Consider the following 20,770-nt stretch of genomic DNA (forward strand, 5'->3'; position numbering starts at 1 on the left):
CACGTGCACCTTCCGCCGACCACTGGCGACAACATCGATGTACTGTGGAGACCTCACGCCCCACGTGTTGAGCAATTCGGCGGTACGTCCACCCGGCCTCCCGCATGCCCACTATACGCCCTCGCTCAAAGTCCGTCAACTGCACATACGGTTCACGTCCACGCTGTCGCGGCATGCTACCAGTGTTAAAGACTGCGATGGAGCTCCGTACGCCACGGCAAACTGGCTGACACTGACGGCGGCGGTGCACAAATGCTGCGCAGCTAGCGCCATTCGACGGCCAACACCGCGGTTCCTGGTGTGTCCGCGGTGCCGTGCGTGTGATCATTGCTTGTACAGCCCTGTCGCAGTGTCCGGAGCAAGTATGGTGGGTCTGACACACCGGTGTCAATGTGTTCTTTTTTCCATTTCCAGGAGTGTACATTAGCATCTTTGCGTTGGTGGCACAGGGACAGTCATCTCGTACAGTAGACAGCTCCTCATCTGGTCTTTTTTGCGGGTCGACCGAGAACTCGCGGACAAATTTTAGTAAGCGCAGGCTGGCGCGACTTCCCCGCGAAGCGAGTCAGCCCCTGCCCCAGCAGACAGAAAGCTAAGCTGCCTCGTTCTCGCACAGTTTTGACTGACATGGCAGGAGCAGCCGCTGAAGCGAAACCCATCGCTGTTGCGCAGAACCCGAGCCGGCAGTCTCACTTCCTCTTATCGCCGACCTTACTCGTGAATCGGAGGAATTTATGGTGACGGAGGAGGCGACTTCACGCGACGTGGATGTAGTGGTTGACACCCTGCGTCCCTCTGAAGGCACCCTAGATTTCGAAATGGTTACATCTGTCACTCATTCAGGCATCGATATTCCCGGCGATACAAGCAGTTCAAAAATGGTTCAAATGGCTCTGAGCACTATGGGACTTATATACAAGCAGCTCAAATGACTCTGAGCACTATGGGACTTAACGACTTAACATCTATGGTCATCAGTCCCCTAGAACTTAGAACTACTTAAACCTAACTAACCTAAGGACAGCACACAACACCTAGCCATCACGAGGCAGAGAAAATCCCTGACCCCGCCGGGAATCGAACCCGGGCGTGGGAAGCGAGAACGCTACCGCAGATACAAGCAGTGTTTATCCGATTGTAAGCAATGACAGTGCCCTCTTTAGCGGCACAGGCTCCATTCAACGTTCCAACGACGAAAAGCAAAATAAAGAGCAACATAAAAAGAACGTGAAGGGCAAAGCCAAGAGAGACAACCTACATCTGTCAAAAAATGGTTCAAATGGCTCTGAGCACTATGGGACTTAACTTCTGAGGTCATGTCCCCTAGAACTTAGAACTACTTAAACCTAACTAACCTAAGGACATCACACACATCCATGTCCGAGGCAGGATTCGAACCTGCACCGTAGCGCTACATCTGTCATCCGAAAACAAAATAAATTCATGTCGCGCGTTCCGGAGAGCAATAGAAAGCTGGACACCTGAAGCCTACTCTATTGAAAACAGTCGGGTCTCTTAAGGGAGCTGCAACCGCTCCGGAATCTACGCCTGGTGTCACCGACAGCGCTACAGCCATGTGAGAAGACCCATCCGCAACGACTGAAACGTCGCTCTGGTAGGCGGAATTCGAGACGGAAACGCTATCTCTAGCTGCACAGCAGTTACAACCCCCTGATACAGTGGCAGAGCTATAATATCATTACAACCAGTATTAACCGGAGTACTTTTGACCATAAAGTCTGTGATCTTGTGGACTTTCTGTACGGCACAGCGGTCGATATTGCTCTTCTTCAGGAAGTTACCATTACGGATACTATTATTGCAGATTATACTGCTATTTTGAACGTGATTATTGAAGATCTTACTGCTATCGCAAACCTCATTCGTGTTGGCATTCCGTTCACTAATCTCCAGCGTCTTCTTAATGGTCGAGGCATATCGAACATACCGGGTGATCAAAAAGTCAGTATAAATTTGAAAACTGAATAAATCACGGAATAATGTAGATAGAGAGGTACAAATTGACACACATGCTTGGAATGATATGGGGTTTTATTAGAACCAAAAAAATACAAAAGTTCAAAAAATGTCCGACAGATGGCGCTTCATCTGATCAGAATAGCAATAATTAGCATAACAAAGTAAGACAAAGCAAAGATGATGTTCTTTACAGGAAATGCTCAATATGTTCACCATCATTCCTCAACAATAGCTGTAGTCGAGGAATAATGTTGTAAACAGCACTGTAAAGCATGTCCGGAGTTATGGTGAGGCATTGGCGTCGTATGTTGTCCTTCAGCATCCCTAGAGATGTCGGTCGATCACGATACTCTTGCGACTTCAGGTAGCCCCAAAGCCAATAATCGCACGGACTGAGGCCTGGGGGCCTGGGAGGCCAAGCATGACGAAAGTGGCGGCTGAGCACACGATCACAACCAAACGAAGCGCGCAAGAGATCTTTCACACGTCTAGCAATATGGGGTGGAGCGCCATCCTACATAAACATCGTACATTCCAGCAGGTGTTTATCAGCCAGGCTGGGGATGATGCGATTCTGTAACATATCGGCGTACCTCTTGAAACGTCCCCTTCGAACAATTATACGTGACTGTGCTTAAACTGACACACAATATTTTTAGCGCAACGCAATCTGACTTTCAAAAATCCCTACAAGAGAATGGCCCTGACTAACATTAACCTATACCTTTCACAAATCACTTACCTCACAAAAATCTTCGTTACTCGAACTACTGCAATACAGCGAGCGCCACTACTGCCAGCTAAATAAAAGATTCAAACTACAGAAGGCACTGACTACTGATAGGCATAGTTAGCAAATGAAAGATTTTTAATAGAGAACAAACAATTTACCTTAATAGTCATAATATTTATAGCAGTTCATGAAATCCAGTCTTACAAATTTCAAAACTCCGCCATTTCTCTCCCCACATCCACCACTGCTGGCGGCTCACCTCCAACTGCGCAACGCTACGCGCTGTTCACATCCAGCTGCCGCTGCCCAACACTACAATGGCGAGTATTCCATCAATGCCAACCAGTCACAGACTGCACACAGCACAGCTAGTGATTTTCTTACAGAGCGCTACGTGGCGTTACCAGTAAGAAAACCTAAACAGCCTACTTACACTCTCACCCGTCACGGTAGCAGTTACAAAACCAGAATCACGCATTTCCTCGAAGAAAAAAGGCCAGATAACGGTAGATGTGGAAAAATCCAACCCATACCGTGACTTTCTCGAAGTGCAATGGAGTTTCCACGACAGTTCTAGGATTTTCGGTAGCCCAAATTCTGCAGTTGAGGGCGTTGACAGACCCTCGGAGCGTGAAATGAGCTTAGTCGGTCCACAACCCGTTACTCAACCAATCGTCATCTTCCGCCATCTTTTGAAACGCCCACGCCGCAAATGCCCTCCGCTTCAGTAAATCGCCAGGTAACACTTCATGATGCCGATGGATTTTGTACGGATAGCATCGGAGGGTACGCGTAAGTGCCAACCAAACAGTAGTGTATGGGATGCAGGTGCGACGTGCGACTGCACGAGCGCTGACTTCTCCGTGCATAGACGAACCCGCTACAGTCTCCATTTCTTCCTGAACTGTCTCAGCAGCATTACGCCTTGTGCTCGGTCGGCCACTACGGGGTCCACCGTCTAAACAACCCGTGGCTTCGAACTTCGAAATCATTCTCGCCACAGCCGCATTTGTCAACGGACCTTTACCCGTCCGAATCCCCTTCCTATGGCGATAGGATCGTAACGCTGAACTAGCACATTCCCCATTCTGATAATACAGCTTCACTAAAAGCGCCTTTTCAGGTAACGTCAACATGCTGCGACTGCTGGTGCATCTGATTCTCTCATTACAGCTCCTTTTATACAGGATTGTCACGCGCAGTCACTGACGTTTTGCTGTCCAGCGCTATCTGTCGGACATATTGTGAACTTTGTTTTTTTTTTTCTAATAAAACCCCATGTCATTCCAGGCATGTGTGTCAATTTTTACCTCTCTATCTACATTATTCTGTGGTTTATTAAGTTTTCAAATTTATACTGACTTTTTGATCACCCGGTAGATAGTAAACCTCTGAACTCCATCAGGGTCAACAAAACGACACGACCATTCTCTGTTTTTTAAAGAAGAGGCACCGAATTTTACCGGCACCAAAGATGGTCGGCTACTCGTTGCTGGAGACTTTACCTCCGTCCTCAGTGCTACGGATCAGCCGCCCATCTTCAAGAAGCGTCATGAACTTTAAACTCTGGTCACCGGAAAATTGGAAATGTGTGGTAAGTTCCTATGGGACCAAACTGCTGAGGTCATCGGTCCCTAGGCTTACACACTACTTAAAATAACTTAAACTAACTTACGCTAAGGACAACGTACACACCCATGCCCGAGGGAGGACTCGAACCTATGAAGGGGTGAGCTGCGCGAATCGTGTCAAGGCACCTAAGACCGCACGGCTACTCCGCGCGGCCTGGTCACCGGTCTTCACCTTATTGACACTTGGGAACAGTTACACGGCCCCCGTGTCGCATTTACTTATCTGTCCCAGTGTGTGTGCAATAAGCCAGCGGGATATGGTATATGTCTGCCCCGCTCTGCAACCGCATGTCACGAGCGATGACATAACGCCAATCAGTTTTTTTCTAATCACTGCGCCTACTCCTGTTTTATAAACCTTCAGTGTCAACAGGTCTCTCGTGGTTTCGGCTACTGGAAGCTGTACACTAGCCTCATGCAGGACCTCAAGTTTCAAAATTAAGTAAGACTCAAATGGGAGAAAATTCTTTTACAAAGACACCATAGTCCCAATTTTCTGACATGGTGGATCTGCTACGCAAAGCCTAACCTAGGCTTCGCTCAGTAGGGAAACAGTACGCTAGGTGAAAACGCTTCTGGCAAGAATCGAGCATAGAGTTTTACTACTACTGTCTCAGGGGCTTGTGCGAGAGAACTAATGTCTTTGATACTGCAACATATGCAAATCTGAAGTATTATGAAGCTAAAATCACCGACACATGGCGAAAGCAGCTCCCCGGAGGCTTTGTTCAGTCTTGACCAAAAGCATTAGTGGCCAAAGGAAGGATATCGCGGTTCCATGTTTTGAGCCTCACAGGCAGACAAAAAGCTCAACGACTCCGGCCACGAGTAGATACCCAGACGGGGATTATGGGCTGTGCCTACACATGCTGTATGACGGGCAAAATATCGACGAAAAAGCTTGTTACGCAGTGCTAAGTATCATCCAAGAAAACCTGCTAGAGGTGAGTAGGGTCACTCTGGAAGCACCACTCACGATCGACGTCACTGCGGAAGCAACTTTCTGCACAGCTAAGGGGTCGCCAGGGCCTAATGTCTTTGGAGCAGAATTCTACCAATGCTATTGGGACACCATCGAAGACACCCTTCAAGCTGTTGCTCATGACGTCTGGTGAGGCGCAACAGTACCCAGCACTCTGAAAGAAGGCGTATTACTACTTCTCCCGAAAACTGGCCGGACCACACATGTATGCAACCAGCGGTCTTTCACACTGCTTAATGCAGATTTCAGAATCATTACGCAAATGATCAAGATTCGTATGGAATCATTCTTGGAGAAGACTTTAGGCAGGTACCAACATTGTGCCGTCCCTCGTAAAGTACCCTTACTGCAGCGTGGGGGCTAAGGGACGTGTTATGTTAAGCAGCAGCGGCCGGAACTGAAAGAGCAGTCGGCCGAAGTGGCCGTGCGGTTAAAGGCGCTGCAGTCTGGAACCGCAAGACCGCTACGGTCGCAGGTTCGAATCCTGCCTCGGGCATGGTTGTTTGTGATGTCCTTAGGTTAGTTAGGTTTAACTAGTTCTAAGTTCTAGGGGACTAATGACCTCAGCAGTTGAGTCCCATAGTTCTCAGAGCCAGTTGAACCATTTTGAAAGAGCAGTTTTATTTTTAGACTTTTTTAAAGCTTTTGACGGTGAGAACTTCGAGTTTTTAATAGAAGCATTGAAGAGGATGGCATTTGGCGATCGTATTACAACAATCCTCCGTGGAATGTTAACAAATGTTTCCTCTTGGATTTCATTCAGTGATCACCTCACAAAATCTCTCCGTAATGGTCGGTCTGTCCACCAAGGATCCCCGCTGTCCGTAGTTCTCTATTCCATAGCCATTGAACCACTACAACGTCTCATTAAAAACAGAATTAGAGGATTAGTGATTCAGAACATGCGGATCCGCTGCACAGTATATGCAGACGACATATCCGTTGTTGTGTCTTACCAACAAGACGTAGCCTCCCTAGAAGACATACTTAAAATCTATATGAAGGAATCTGGCGCTCAGATCAACAGCACAAAGGCGACCATACTTCCCCTTACAAGGGGAGGCCGCCAATTGTGAAATTCAGATTCGATTCATACCGCGAATAATAAAAGCTCATGGCCAGAGGTGTAATGTGGCAAAGCACCAAGATGCACTTCTCAGCCGTTGTCGATAAAATCGACAGTTAAAAGAAACCGTTGCGGTGAAATACTCTCTAGGATTAATAACTTTCCACAGCGTCGTGGCGCAGCGGTAAGCGCTCGGGTTCGTAATCCGAAGGTCGCCGGATCGAATCTCGCGCCGAGCAATTTTTTTTATTATTAGTTTTTTGTAATTCAAATAAATAAATTCCTGGAAATTGAAATAAGAACACCGTGAATTCATTGTCCCAGGAAGGGGAAACTTTATTGACACATTCCTGGGGTCAGATACATCACATGATCACACTGACAGAACCACAGGCACATAGACACAGGCAACAGAGCATGCACAATGTCGGCACTAGTACAGTGTATATCCACCTTTCGCAGCAATGCAGGCTGCTATTCTCCCATGGAGACGATCGTAGAGATGCTGGATGTAGTCCTGTGGAACGGCTTGCCATGCCATTTCCACCTGGCGCCTCAGTTGGACCAGCGTTCGTGCTGTACGTGCAGACCGCGTGAGACGACGCTTCATCCAGTCCCAAACATGCTCAATGGGGGACAGATCCGGAGATCTTGCTGGCCAGGGTAGTTGACTTACACCTTCTAGAGCACGTTGGGTGGCACGGGATACATGCGGACGTGCATTGTCCTGTTGGAACAGCAAGTTCCCTTGCCGGTCTAGGAATGGTAGAACGATGGGTTCGATGACGGTTTGGATGTACCGTGCACTATTCAGTGTCCCCTCGACGATCACCAGTGGTGTACGGCCAGTGTAGGAGATCGCTCCCCACACCATGATGCCGGGTGTTGGCCCTGTGTGCCTCGGTCGTATGCAGTCCTGATTGTGGCGCTCACCTGCACGGCGCCAAACACGCATACGACCATCATTGGCACCAAGGCAGAAGCGACTCTCATCGCTGAAGACGACACGTCTCCATTCGTCCCTCCATTCACGCCTGTCGCGACACCACTGGAGGCGGGCTGCACGATGTTGGGGCGTGAGCGGAAGACGGCCTAACGGTGTGCGGGACCGTAGCCCAGCTTCATGGAGACGGTTGCGAATGGTCCTCGCCGATACCCCAGGAGCAACAGTGTCCCTAATTTTCTGGGAAGTGGCGGTGCGGTCCCCTACGGCACTGCGTAGGATCCTACGGTCTTGGCGTGCATCCGTGCGTCGCTGCGGTCCGGTCCCAGGTCGACGGGCACGTGCACCTTCCGCCGACCACTGGCGACAACATCGATGTACTGTGGAGACCTCACGCCCCACGTGTTGAGCAATTCGGCGGTACGTCCACCCGGCCTCCCGCATGCCCACTATACGCCCTCGCTCAAAGTCCGTCATTTGCACATACGGTTCACGTCCACGCTGTCGCGGCATGCTACCAGTGTTAAAGACTGCGATGGAGCTCCGTATGCCACGGCAAACTGGCTGACACTGACGGCGGCGGTGCACAAATGCTGCGCAGCTAGCGCCATTCGACGGCCAACACCGCGGTTCCTGGTGTGTCCGCTGTGCCGTGCGTGTGATCATTGGTTGTACAGCCCTCTCGCAGTGTCCAGAGCAAGTATGGTGGGTCTGACACACCGGTGTCAATGTGTTCTTTTTTCCATTTCCAGGAGTGTATATATATAAACTATTAATGAATTCCTTATGCATGTTGGTGAAGGCGGATCGCTCTCCAATTGTACCGCCTCCATTTTTCTGTTTTTTTAACAGGGTGTACCAAAGCTCTCCCGTCCGCACTGATTTTCGACGATGTTATAAGTTGCGCTAGGGACCGCATCTACCTTCTTTCGAAGTTAGCACGCAACTACGCTGTTATGCGGCGGCTCGTTGCGGCCCATTCAACTTCTGTCCTTCGAGTGTAACGAGCGAGTAACGGAGTTTATATTTCATACCTGCCATAGCGAATTTGTGTTAGTGGGGTCTGTATTCTAATTCTAACGTTTGACTTACGCTATACGTATTCGTTTCGGAATATCGTTTCTACGTCTTCCGTTAACTATACGTGGTTAACATTATGAAGACAATTAATAACATTTGTGAAATACAACTTTGTTTGCGGAAAACATAATGATGTTCGAAGTCGCCAGTTTTTCCACGACAAACGACTTTCAACAACTTATTATATACATAATTGTTGCAGCTGATAAATATATATATATTTGAATTACAAGAAACAAATACTAAAAAAAAAAAAAGTTGCATGGTGCGAGATTCGATCCGGCGACCTTCGGATCACAAACCCGAGCGCTTACCGCTGCGCCACGACGCTGTGGAAAGTTAATAATCCTACAGAGTATTTCACCGCAACGGTTTCTTTTAACTGTCGATTTTCTCGAGAACGGCTGAGAAGTGCATCTTGGTGCTTTGCCACATTACACCTCTGGCCATGAGCTTTTATTATGCGCAGTATGAATCGAATCTGAATTTCACAATTGGCGGCCTCCCCTTGTTAGTAGAAGCTTTGTTTAAACTCCTGAAGTGACACGGGCTGAGCAACAGACGTCGCACCCTTCTCTGGGCGTCTGCTAGGTAGCTGCACGCGGCCACATGATAACTAAGAACTGGGCGGACCTCATGAACCGCATCAGGGCCAGTCCAAATCTCAGTCCGACAGATCCCTGAACCTCCTGTGAAAGGTGCAAACAGTTCGTGTATCCGTCGCAAGAAAAATGTACTTCATGTCCCAAGTATTTCCGCTCCCTGAAGCTTTGGCGGCGAATATGCAGCGGGTATTCTACTGGTTTCTCCTCCTTGGAAACATTTTTAAAATTTCATGGCAATCATTCTGGCTCCCTTACGGGGTGGTCTTGAGCTCATCAGCGTCCGACACATATGCGCGACGCTCCTTGTCAACCGAAATGAGAAAGAAATACAGCGATAGGGCGCATGCCTTCTTCACAGTCTCTTAACCAACATGAGGCAAAGGAACCGATCGCCACTGATACATCCCACGACAATTCTTCCCGAATACCAGCACACCCAGAAATATTTTCTTGAATTTAGTCGTGTGCGTGCCAGTATATCAATCATCTCACTGCTGCTTAACAAGGCGATACACACAATCATGACAAAGGCCGCACGGGGAAACTCCATTGAAGAAAGGGAACCACATGTGAACTGGACAGTACTGTGGTGAAATATTCACCAGACTTTCCTGCCTTCACTTACTCGCTCACGATGGTATCTGATTTTCAATGACAAAATCCCTACAAACGACAAGCTGCACAGAAAACACCTCAGTGCAACAGCCACCTGCCACAAATGCAGAAACTTTGACTCGCTCGCGCATAGATTTGTTCGTGGACCAGCGCAGGACATGCGGAATTTTCTCAGCCACCGACTAGCCTTCACGCTATCCGAACGTTCGAGAACTGATGCGGCCTGACAGTACGCGATACCGTTACTAAACAAAATACAGCACTATGAATGATCACCTACATTATTGCGAAACGAGATGCTACATTCTCGGAATATTTGCCCAATGATGAACGGGAATATTTTCGTATTGCAGGGGATGGGGATGATAATCACAGGAAAACATCTGGCAACATGCTGCATATCGTGATCAAAGAATCCGCGCAAGTGCTTTCTACACTCCTGGAAATGGAAAAAAGAACACATTGACACCGGTGTGTCAGACCCACCATAATTGCTCCGGACACTGCGAGAGGGCTGTACAAGCAATGATCACACGCACGGCACAGCGGACACACCAGGAACCGCGGTGTTGGCCGTCGAATGGCGCTAGCTGCGCAGCATTTGTGCACCGCCGCCGTCAGTGTCAGCCAGTTTGCCGTGGCATACGGAGCTCCATCGCAGTCTTTAACACTGGTAGCATGCCGCGACAGCGTGGACGTGAACCGTATGTGCAGTTGACGGACTTTGAGCGAGGGCGTATAGTGGGCATGCGGGAGGCCGGGTGGACATACCGCCGAATTGCTCAACACGTGGGGCGTGAGGTCTCCACAGTACATCGATGTTGTCGCCAGTGGTCGGCGGAAGGTGCACGTGCCCGTCGACCTGGGACCGGACCGCAGCGACGCACGGATGCACGCCAAGACCGTAGGATCCTACGCAGTGCCGTAGGGGACCGCACCGCCACTTCCCAGAAAATTAGGGACACTGTTGCTCCTGGGGTATCGGCGAGGACCATTCGCAACCGTCTCCATGAAGCTAGGCTACGGTCCCGCACACCGTTAGGCCGTCTTCCGCTCACGCCTCAACATCGTGCAGCCCGCCTCCAGTGGTGTCGCGACAGGCGTGAATGGAGGGACGAATGGAGACGTGTCGTCTTCAGCGATGAGAGTCGCTTCTGCCTTGGTGCCAATGATGGTCGTATGCGTGTTTGGCGCCGTGCAGGTGAGCGCCACAATCAGGACTGCATACGACCAAGGCACACAGGGCCAACACCCGGCATCATGGTGTGGCGAGCGATCTCCTACACTGGCCGTACACCACTGGTGATCGTCGAGGGGACACTGAATAGTGCACGGTACATCCAAACCGTCATCGAACCCATCGTTCTACCATTCCTAGACCGGCAAGGGAACTTGCTGTTCCAACAGGACAATGCACGTCCGCATGTATCCCGTGCCACCCAACGTGCTCTAGAAGGTGTAAGTCAACTACCCTGGCCAGCAAGATCTCCGGATCTGTCCCCCATTGAGCATGTTTGGGACTGGATGAAGCGTCGTCTCACGCGGTCTGCACGTCCAGCACGAACGCTGGTCCAACTGAGGCGCCAGGTGGAAATGGCATGGCAAGCCGTTCCACAGGACTACATCCAGCATCTCTACGATCGTCTCCATGGGAGAATAGCAGCCTGCATTGCTGCGAAAGGTGGATATACACTGTACTAGTTCCGACATTGTGCATGCTCTGTTGCCTGTGTCTATGTGCCTGTGGTTCTGTCAGTGTGATCATGTGATGTATCTGACCCCAGGAATGTGTCAATAAAGTTTCCCCTTCCTGGGACAATGAATTCACGGTGTTCTTATTTCAATTTCCAGGAGTGTATAATGACAGTTCGTAGATAACCAACACAATGAGAAAGCAGTAGCCACAGAAGAGTCTCTTAAATTACTATAGCTATTTCGTTTAAGTGAGACAGGTGTGTGAAAAGCAACAGAAGTCACCAAACAAAGAATAATTATAAAAATAATTATAAGTGCTTAAAGATTTCCTCAAAAATACGACTGACTTACTCATTTGGGAAATGAACTTTGTATTATTTCATGATAATCAACTAAAGAAGATTGCTTTTATTTAATTAGAAAAAATAATTTTATTTTATTGAAATGAAAATCATTTTGCTGGCGATCAGAGAACCTGTGTTCGATTCCTAAGCACATTTATTTTTTTTTTATTTTTTTCTGTTTTGCAATTGATATGAATAGTAGGGTTAATATGGAAAGTAAATCGATAAGAAATAATAACAGGGTAAATAAATAAATTTTTCAAATGACTTGGATTAGTAAAAAATTAAAACTTTAATCCTGGCTCTTTCACTCTGTTACATGTCCTCCATTTCTTTCGAACGACTAGATGGATGGTACTTGTTATATGAATACTGGAAGCAAATATACTCGTGGAACCAACAACATCCGTTGAGTACAGTCTTCGCACAATTACATCGTTCCTTTCCAAGATTCGGCAGAAAACACACTTGGTTTACATTATAAAATATTTATTTTTCGGGAATTACTTTTGATGCTTACCAGGAATACGATAATATTGCCTGAAAAATTGGTGCTAAAAGTTGAGTATGAAATATGCTGTGAATCGTTATAGTATCCGCGCGATTGTGCAATTCCCGCTGGGTTTCCAGAAGCGGGCTACAATTGTCGACTAATTATGAAATCCGGGCTAAGTGTCAAAAGTAAAAAAAATTCGTTTTATTTTCAAAATATGGGCTATTTGCCTAACCTTCTTCAGTAAAAACCGGGCTATCTAGTAATCAGTGTGGAAGTGGTTTTAAACATTGCCACTAGAATACGCCAGGTGCTAAGTGCCACTTGTCCTGAAACAAAATCCGGGCTATGTGCCCGTGCTATTGTTTTTAGTTTGAGATTCGTTTGTGTTCAAGTTGCAGTGATTATTCCTGTCTGTTGTGTTTGCTATTGTGGTTTATGTGATGGATGAAACAGGAAAACGTCGGAAAAGGGATGAAGGTACTGTTTCCCAAGTAAATAAGAAGCTAAGAGCCGAGAGAAAGCCATATGAGAACAACAATAAAGTTACTGTACCTAAAAAACGATCTCCACCTGATTAGGTAAGTGTGTATGACAACTTTAACGCCTTCGGACTAAGGCTTTTTTGAAGAACTTCGCTTGATTATGATTTTTCTGTGGCGTTTTAAGCTAACCTATGTCTAGATTATCCAGACCACGTTAGGTTATGTTTTACTTGGTTCCTGGACTATAGTAGACCTACTTACTGTGCAGAGTAGCAAACAAACATGTTATTTGTGGCAGTCACAAATTATTTAATGCCTCTAATTCCCGTGTTTGTTGAAGGTTTCTTGCCAGCGCTTACTATCAATGTAGAGACATTGCATTGGAACACAAATCAAACATATTCAATCAGTTCTACGAACTAGGCGAGCTAGGTGATAATATTAAGCAAAATACTTATTTGATGGGAAACGTAAGTGTATACAATGTTAGAAGAAGGCGTTATGGTTCTTACGAAGAACCCGAGGAGAGTCGCAGACAGGCTAGTGTTTTTTATAGTTCCCGATGACGAAAGCGGAAATTTTAAAGTCTACAAAAAAACCTTTCTGGAAATACACAAAATTACAAAGCGAAGAGTGGAAACCTTGGCAAAAGCAAAAAAGAGTGGTGGTGTTACCTACATTGAACGTAGGGGAAATAAAAACAAACGAAATATAGACTACAGCTGCTGATGTGAAATGCATTGTTGAACACATCAAAAGTTTCCGAAGGACGAAAGCCATTGCACAAGGGCTAAAAGCTCCCTTCTATTTTTAAACCAATATTTAAATTACAGCAGAATGTATGAGGCTTTTGTTACGCGTTATCCAAACAAAAACATGAAATATTTGTACTGCAAAAAAGTATTGAAAGAACACATTCCCAAATTGAGATTTCACCGCCCAAGGAAAGAAACCTGTAACACATGTGATCTGCTTAAAAGTAAAATGCCGAATGACTCAACCAATAGAGCTGTGAATTTTACTTCACTAGAATTTCATCATAGACGTGCTGAAAAAACTAGAGAAGAGATGAAGCGTGATCATGTATATTCTACCACTCCTTCAAATGATACAAGCACAGTATCCATAGATTTACAGCAGGTTTTCTGTTTGCCAACAGATTCACACTGCCAAATGTATTATTTATCTAAACTTTTTTGTTACAATTTGGGATTGCATGTAGCAGATAATATTAAAGGTTATATGTTTCTTTGGCATAAGGGCATGAGTGGCAGCGGAGGCAACAAAATTGCGAGCTGTGTGTTAAGGGTGATTAAAAGTAAAATTACCCAGAAAAAAAGTTAATAGTGTGATCTGACAACAGCTGTAGGCCGAAACAAAAACCAAATGGTATTGTTCCTATGGATATACTTAGCCTGTAATGATTTCTTTGACGAAGTTCACCCCATGTACGTCGTCTCTGGACACTCATACTTAACCTGTGACCGAGACTTTGCTCTAATTGCAAAAAGAAAGAGAGTAGTAAAATGTGAAGTTCCTTTGGATCTTGTGAGAGTTTTGTGTAATGCCAATAGCAAAACTCCTTTTCTAACCACTATGATGAACGATGATGACTTTTATGACGTAGCTAAAGAACACCTCATCACAAAAAAGTTAGAAATTTACAAGGCCGTTTGGCTCAAAGTTTCCAAAACCAACCAGGAAAGGTGTTTACAACAACAAAAAAATTCAATGAAGTTGAAACGTGGACGCTAACGAATGTATTTAAAAAAGATGTGAAGATGGAAACCATAAAACGCTTAGATCTACCCCAGGTTGAACTAACAGCCAGGTTGAAAACCGAGAAGGACTTAAAAAAGATGATACCTTACGTCAAACAAGAAAACAAACTGGTTTACCAAAATCTGACTGAGTAAACAGAGCAGATGTTTATAGACTGTAACACTGTAATATTTTGTTTATAAAATAGAGGTAAATTAATGCAAAATGTAACTTTATAAACTTCATAAAAGGCATTTATTTTGAAACAAAACTTGTAAGAACACAGTAACATGCTTGAATTTGTCTTTGTTATTTAACTAGTTTGTTTGGTAACACAGCAGTCCTGTAGGTCTAACTGACTTTTCATAACAATATACACTCCTGGAAATGGAAAAAAGAACACATTGACACCGGTGTGTCAGACCCACCATACTTGCTCCGGACACTGCGAGAGGGCTGTACAAGCAATGATCACACGCACGGCACAGCGGACACACCAGGAACCGCGGTGTTGGCCGTCGAATGGCGCTAGCTGCGCAGCATTTGTGCACCGCCGCCGTCAGTGTCAGCCAGTTTGCCGTGGCATACGGAGCTCCATCGCAGTCTTTAACACTGGTAGCATGCCGCGACAGCGTGGACGTGAACCGTATGTGCAGTTGACGGACTTTGAGCGAGGGCGTATAGTGGGCATGCGGGAGGCCGGGTGGACATACCGCCGAATTGCTCAACACGTGGGGCGTGAGGTCTCCACAGTACATCGATGTTGTCGCCAGTGGTCGGCGGAAGGTGCACGTGCCCGTCGACACTGGTAGCATGCCGCGACAGCGTGGACGTGAACCGTATGTGCAGTTGACGGACTTTGAGCGAGGGCGTATAGTGGGCATGCGGGAGGCCGGGTGGACATACCGCCGAATTGCTCAACACGTGGGGCGTGAGGTCTCCACAGTACATCGATGTTGTCGCCAGTGGTCGGCGGAAGGTGCACGTGCCCGTCGACCTGGGACCGGACCGCAGCGACGCACGGATGCACGCCAAGACCGTAGGATCCTACGCAGTGCCGTAGGGGACCGCACCGCCACTTCCCAGCAAATTAGGGACACTGTTGCTCCTGGGGTATCGGCGAGGACCATTCGCAACCGTCTCCATGAAGCTAGGCTACGGTCCCGCACACCGTTAGGCCGTCTTCCGCTCACGCCTCAACATCGTGCAGCCAGCCTCCAGTGGTGTCGCGACAGGCGTGAATGGAGGGACGAATGGAGACGTGTCGTCTTCAGCGATGAGAGTCGCTTCTGCCTTGGTGCCAATGATGGTCGTATGCGTGTTTGGCGCCGTGCAGGTGAGCGCCACAATCAGGACTGCATACGACCGAGGCACACAGGGCCAACACCCGGCATCATGGTGTGGCGAGCGATCTCCTACACTGGCCGTACACCACTGGTGATCGTCGAGGGGACACTGAATAGTGCACGGTACATCCAAACCGTCATCGAACCCATCGTTCTACCATTCCTAGACCGGCAAGGGAACTTGCTGTTCCAACAGGACAATGCACGTCCGCATGTATCCCGTGCCACCCAACGTGCTCTAGAAGGTGTAAGTCAACTACCCTGGCCAGCAAGATCTCCGGATCTGTCCCCCATTGAGCATGTTTGGGGCTGGATGAAGCGTCGTCTCACGCGGTCTGCACGTCCAGCACGAACGCTGGTCCAACTGAGGCGCCAGGTGGAAATGGCATGGCAAGCCGTTCCACAGGACTACATCCAGCATCTCTACGATCGTCTCCTTGGGAGAATAGCAGCCTGCATTGCTGCGAAAGGTGGATACACACTGTACTAGTGCCGACATTGTGCATGCTCTGTTGCCTGTGTCTATGTGACTGTGGTTCTGTCAGTGTGATCATGTGATGTATCTGACCCCAGGAATGTGTCAATAAAGTTTCCCCTTCCTGGGACAATGAATTCACGGTGTTCTTATTTCAATTTCCAGGAGTGTACTAAAAACTGCAACAACGGTTTGCCTCCCTTATGCGATAACTGAAGTAGAATGCTCGTCTCTGAAGCACTCTTACTAGGAGTTATTTTCTTGTAACAAAGCTGAAAATTTTAATTCTTTACTAATCCAAATCGCTTGAGAAATTTGTTTGCTTACGTCGTTATCATTTCTTATTTATTTACTTAGCTTATTAACCCTCCTATTCCTGCCACTTTTGAAACGGATAAAATACAAATGAAAAAAATTAATGCACTTGGAGATCGGAAGCAGGTTGTCTGCTCCCGAGGCAAATGCCTTTGGTCGCTGCGTCAGCGACGCTTTCATGAAACAGTTTCTAGCTGATGTATACATAAGTGGTAGTCGTAATGGTTCTTTCCTTGACTTCTAGGAAAATGTGTTTGCATATCACATATATTATGATGAAAAGTATTCAGTTTTCAACTATCTACTGATCTTGTCAATTTTGGGCTGTTTGCGCGTCATGAACTTATGGGTGATTTTCTCATAAACGGGAGTGGAATGGGGGGACAGGGGCGTTGAGCCAAAATATCTTAAAGTATTCATTTTAGGTTGCCCTGCCAAATATGGGCCGAATGAGTTGGCCGTGTCTGAGGCCTCTCGTTGTAAGATCTATACAGGGTGAACACGAGCATCATTCTAACGTAAGACGTCATTCTAACGTAAGACGTCATTCTAACGTAAGACGTCATTCTAACGTAAGACGTCATTCTAACGTAAGACGTCATTCTAACGTAAGACGTCATTCTAACGTAAGACGTCATTCTAACGTAAGACGTCATTCTAACGTAAGACGTCATTCTAACGTAAGACGTCATTCTAACGTAAGACGTCATTCTAACGTAAGACGTCATTCTAACGTAGGCCTGTTTCAGACTGCACGTCGGGAACTACCGGAGTTTGAACTCGAAATGATAATTTCGACAAGACAAACTGGAGATTCTATTTCGATAACTGTTCAGCTTCGAAAATTTCTCAACCCACATTGTCAGTGGTAAAATGAAAGTAGGTTTCTGAAGGCATCAGACACTCCTAGATTACGCATTTAGTGTCATTTGAGCAGAATCATCCTGGCAGGTTTACAACCGTCAGTGAATGAAATACTTTCCCCTTCTTTTAGTGAGATATGTGTCAACTAGGTCGGGATAGCAACATTTGTCACTGATATAAGACATCAAAAGATGTAAGAACTAGAGACACTATGCGCGTGCAGACACGTTAATTGGACTTTAGATCATGAGAAAAATGCATTTTGGTATGGTGAATAAAGTTATCTAGTAACTGAAGCTGGTTCTCGTGTGGCATCACCAGCAAGGTACTGAAGAACAGGTCGGCTACGTAATGGCGTATGGGATATTGACATTGATTTCTCTTGTGAAGTTGAGTCAGGACTTAAGAATGACCATTTCCAATTACTAGGTGATTAATTCATCACTTAATATATTTCATGTTCAATATAAACATTTTCTATGTCATCAGTGTAGGGTCTACCGGGTCACAGGACGATTATCGTTTGAATTGGGTTTAAAGAGCATTCTGAACCATTTCATCCCTTGCTTTGGCCAACTTACTACATTACTTGGCGCAAAGTGAGTCTAAAATTTTGCTGGCATGGTCAACGTTATCGGTCGTAATCAAACTCTTATCTCCGCAGTTATCAGCAATTATCGAATGAGCATGGTCAAAAATATCTTTTGGGAACTAAGAGCTTTGCTTTGATAGACTTCAGTGGGCTAAGGGACATCCTGCACAACATTAGGTAATTATCCCATGACTTTTGACGTTTTATTTTAAAAAAAATTCAGTTTATTAAAACAAGTAAATTTTGTGCATGCGACCATAGGAGCGTAACGTCAGCCGCTGAGAGTAGTAACAAGAGATCAATCATTAACTACGGGTTTCGCGGAGAGGAGACTCTAGGATGTGGAAGAAAGTGAATGGTGTACGTTTGAGATCAGTACAGTATAATTTATGCTTTTAACAGTTGACAGCCTTACCTTTAGTAATAATAGATAGCAGTGTTTTTATGCAAGAAACCTGCTACCTATGAGCAAGTCTACAAGTATTTCTTCTGAAAGAATCATCCTTTGTTCAACGAAAGAATTACACATATCACCACAAAAATATACTTGCTAACTATATGCCGCACATATTTACAGGATAACAGCTGATGTCTTATTGTCTTGCACTTTTATATTGTGATTGCGAATGTTATTTGCCAACTTAGCGAGGAAGATGCGCGAATCATCCGCTTTTCATCAAGAACAGGTTTTGACGTACTGTGTTCTCTATGATGAAAGTATTTAAATATTTTGAAGAAAACTCACCTGATGTGCTCGATATCCTTAGTGACTGCATTTAGGTTCAGTATTGGTCCGGTAAATGAGTAGTGCCTTCCTTTCTCCAGATAACGGAATTCCACAGGTGTCGTGCATAGTCTCCTATAAGACTCTGGGTGCGTCTTTTTCACATCTTCTGCAGCTCTAAACCCATCCACTAACAGCGTTCTGCCTCCTTCACCGTCGTGGTGTACACAGTGGAATACCTGCAAACTAGAAGTCACGTCTGTCAGATCATTGAAAATGGTTGAAGATCCATCACTACATTTCAGTGGGTAGTTATAACTTCCACAAGCAATGAGTGAAATAAAAACCAACTCAGAGACATGCCGCATGAGACAGGTCATGATGAAAATGTTGTGGATTTACGGTGTCCATCAGCATAGCTATTATTGCTCTTACTTAAACATTCGAAGACAAATGTGATGAAAGTTTTTAAATACAGAAATTAGTATGCTATCACAAAACCTTCGTTAAAAGCATACTCATTTACGTACTTGCAATTCAGTCTCACATTCACGCCTACATTCACCGTCTTCTAAACAAATCACAAAACTGTGAATATGTAATTGTCTTAAAACATATTTTTAAAATATAAATACTTAAACAGAAGAGACTGCAACAGTAATACAGGATATTTTGCTGGATGATCACTTACATAAAAAAAATTATGTTGATTAGCCTGCCACACTGGGAATGAATTAAAATCTCCCTTCTGGCCTTCTGAGTAGAAGGCTTGACACAATACAAATCCTTAAAATCCATAACACATTTGCTTTATCGTTAGATGAAGAAACGAATGTGCCTCAGGAGACTGTCCTGTTCAAGGCTTGTTAGAGCTACTTCGTCTCTTCTTAGTGACTGGAGAGAGGGAAAATATAGCTGTATTTTGGTTTATGGCAATATCTTGTCATCTCTCAACCCAGTCTACTCTTCTTCCATTGACGCATGATCATGACGTTCAGCAGAAACGAGAAAGAAATCAGGGGGAGTCTATACTTTTTGGCAAGTAAAATTGCCGTATAGGTTCAAGAGAATCAATGCAGTCAAAACAGACGAGGAATTTCATAGTTCGATAACGTCTCATCACCTCTAGCATCCTGAAAATAATATGAACATCAACATTACACACTTTAAATTCAATTGGTAAACGAACCTTGAGGACAGATTCAGGAAATATAATAGAGAAACCGATAGAATCTCCCTTTTTAGAGGCATCCATGTGTACAACGTTACAGCGGTGCTTGGCTAAAGTTTTATTTAAAAATGTTGTTTTCACCAGAGCTTTTCTTGTATGTCAATAGTTTTAAAATTACCCTAGGGCTCTTCCGAAATCAAACCGTTACTGCCCCTGCCCTCAGTTTAGGACAGTGATTTTAATCACACCGAATGTCACTAGTTACTGCACAGTACGATTCCCGAATGGCCTAACTGCTCATTGCAGGACGAGAAATGGTGTAGGACGTTGGTGACAGATGGTCTTTGGGTTGTAGACTAGGTGCGTGATGTGTAAGCTACCACCAGACGGCAAGTTGCGTCTCGCCAGCCTCAGTATAGAAGCTGGGTACTATAAGACTAGTCTTAAATGCGCCTGTCGCAAGCCTAAATCCGTCATGGTTAACAACGTCGTTCGCTGTACATATACCTTTCTGACCCATAAATTTTGCATTCACAATCAAGTTGGTATCACATAAAAGTTTTTCTGCTCTTAAGTAAATGGACTCTTTCTGAAATACTGTAAAACGTGTAATGTTTTTATGCTTTTGCTATTGTGTATCGATCTTCTGACATGCAATTGAACTGCAGCTGCTGTATTCATGTGCAATAATAGTAATACCTTCACTTGTATGTATTAGTTTTATTTATGTGCGACCGGTTTCTGTGATGATGATGTTGGGTTTGTGGGGTGCTCAAATGCGCGGTTATCAGCGCCCGTAGAAATTCTCAACCTTTGGTGAATCCAAACTCGCCACTTTCATGAATGATGATGAAAAATGATGAGGACAAC

The 20,770-nt window shown here is 45.6% G+C and overlaps 1 protein-coding gene across 3 annotated transcripts in view; it reads right to left on the reverse strand.

Annotated features, from left to right (window-relative positions):
* LOC126249788 (trimethyllysine dioxygenase, mitochondrial) overlaps positions 1 to 20,770 on the reverse strand; it is a 595,126-nt gene that overhangs the window by 196,127 nt on the left and 378,229 nt on the right. For all 3 annotated transcript variants that reach the window (XM_049951475.1, XM_049951476.1, XM_049951477.1), the window contains one exon: positions 18,751 to 18,975. In XM_049951475.1, the coding sequence (XP_049807432.1) occupies positions 18,751 to 18,975 (225 nt within the window). The remainder of the gene's footprint in view (positions 1 to 18,750; positions 18,976 to 20,770) is intronic.

This window comes from Schistocerca nitens, chromosome 3 (genome assembly GCF_023898315.1).
Source record: "Schistocerca nitens isolate TAMUIC-IGC-003100 chromosome 3, iqSchNite1.1, whole genome shotgun sequence".
Taxonomy (NCBI): Eukaryota; Metazoa; Arthropoda; class Insecta; order Orthoptera; family Acrididae; genus Schistocerca; species Schistocerca nitens.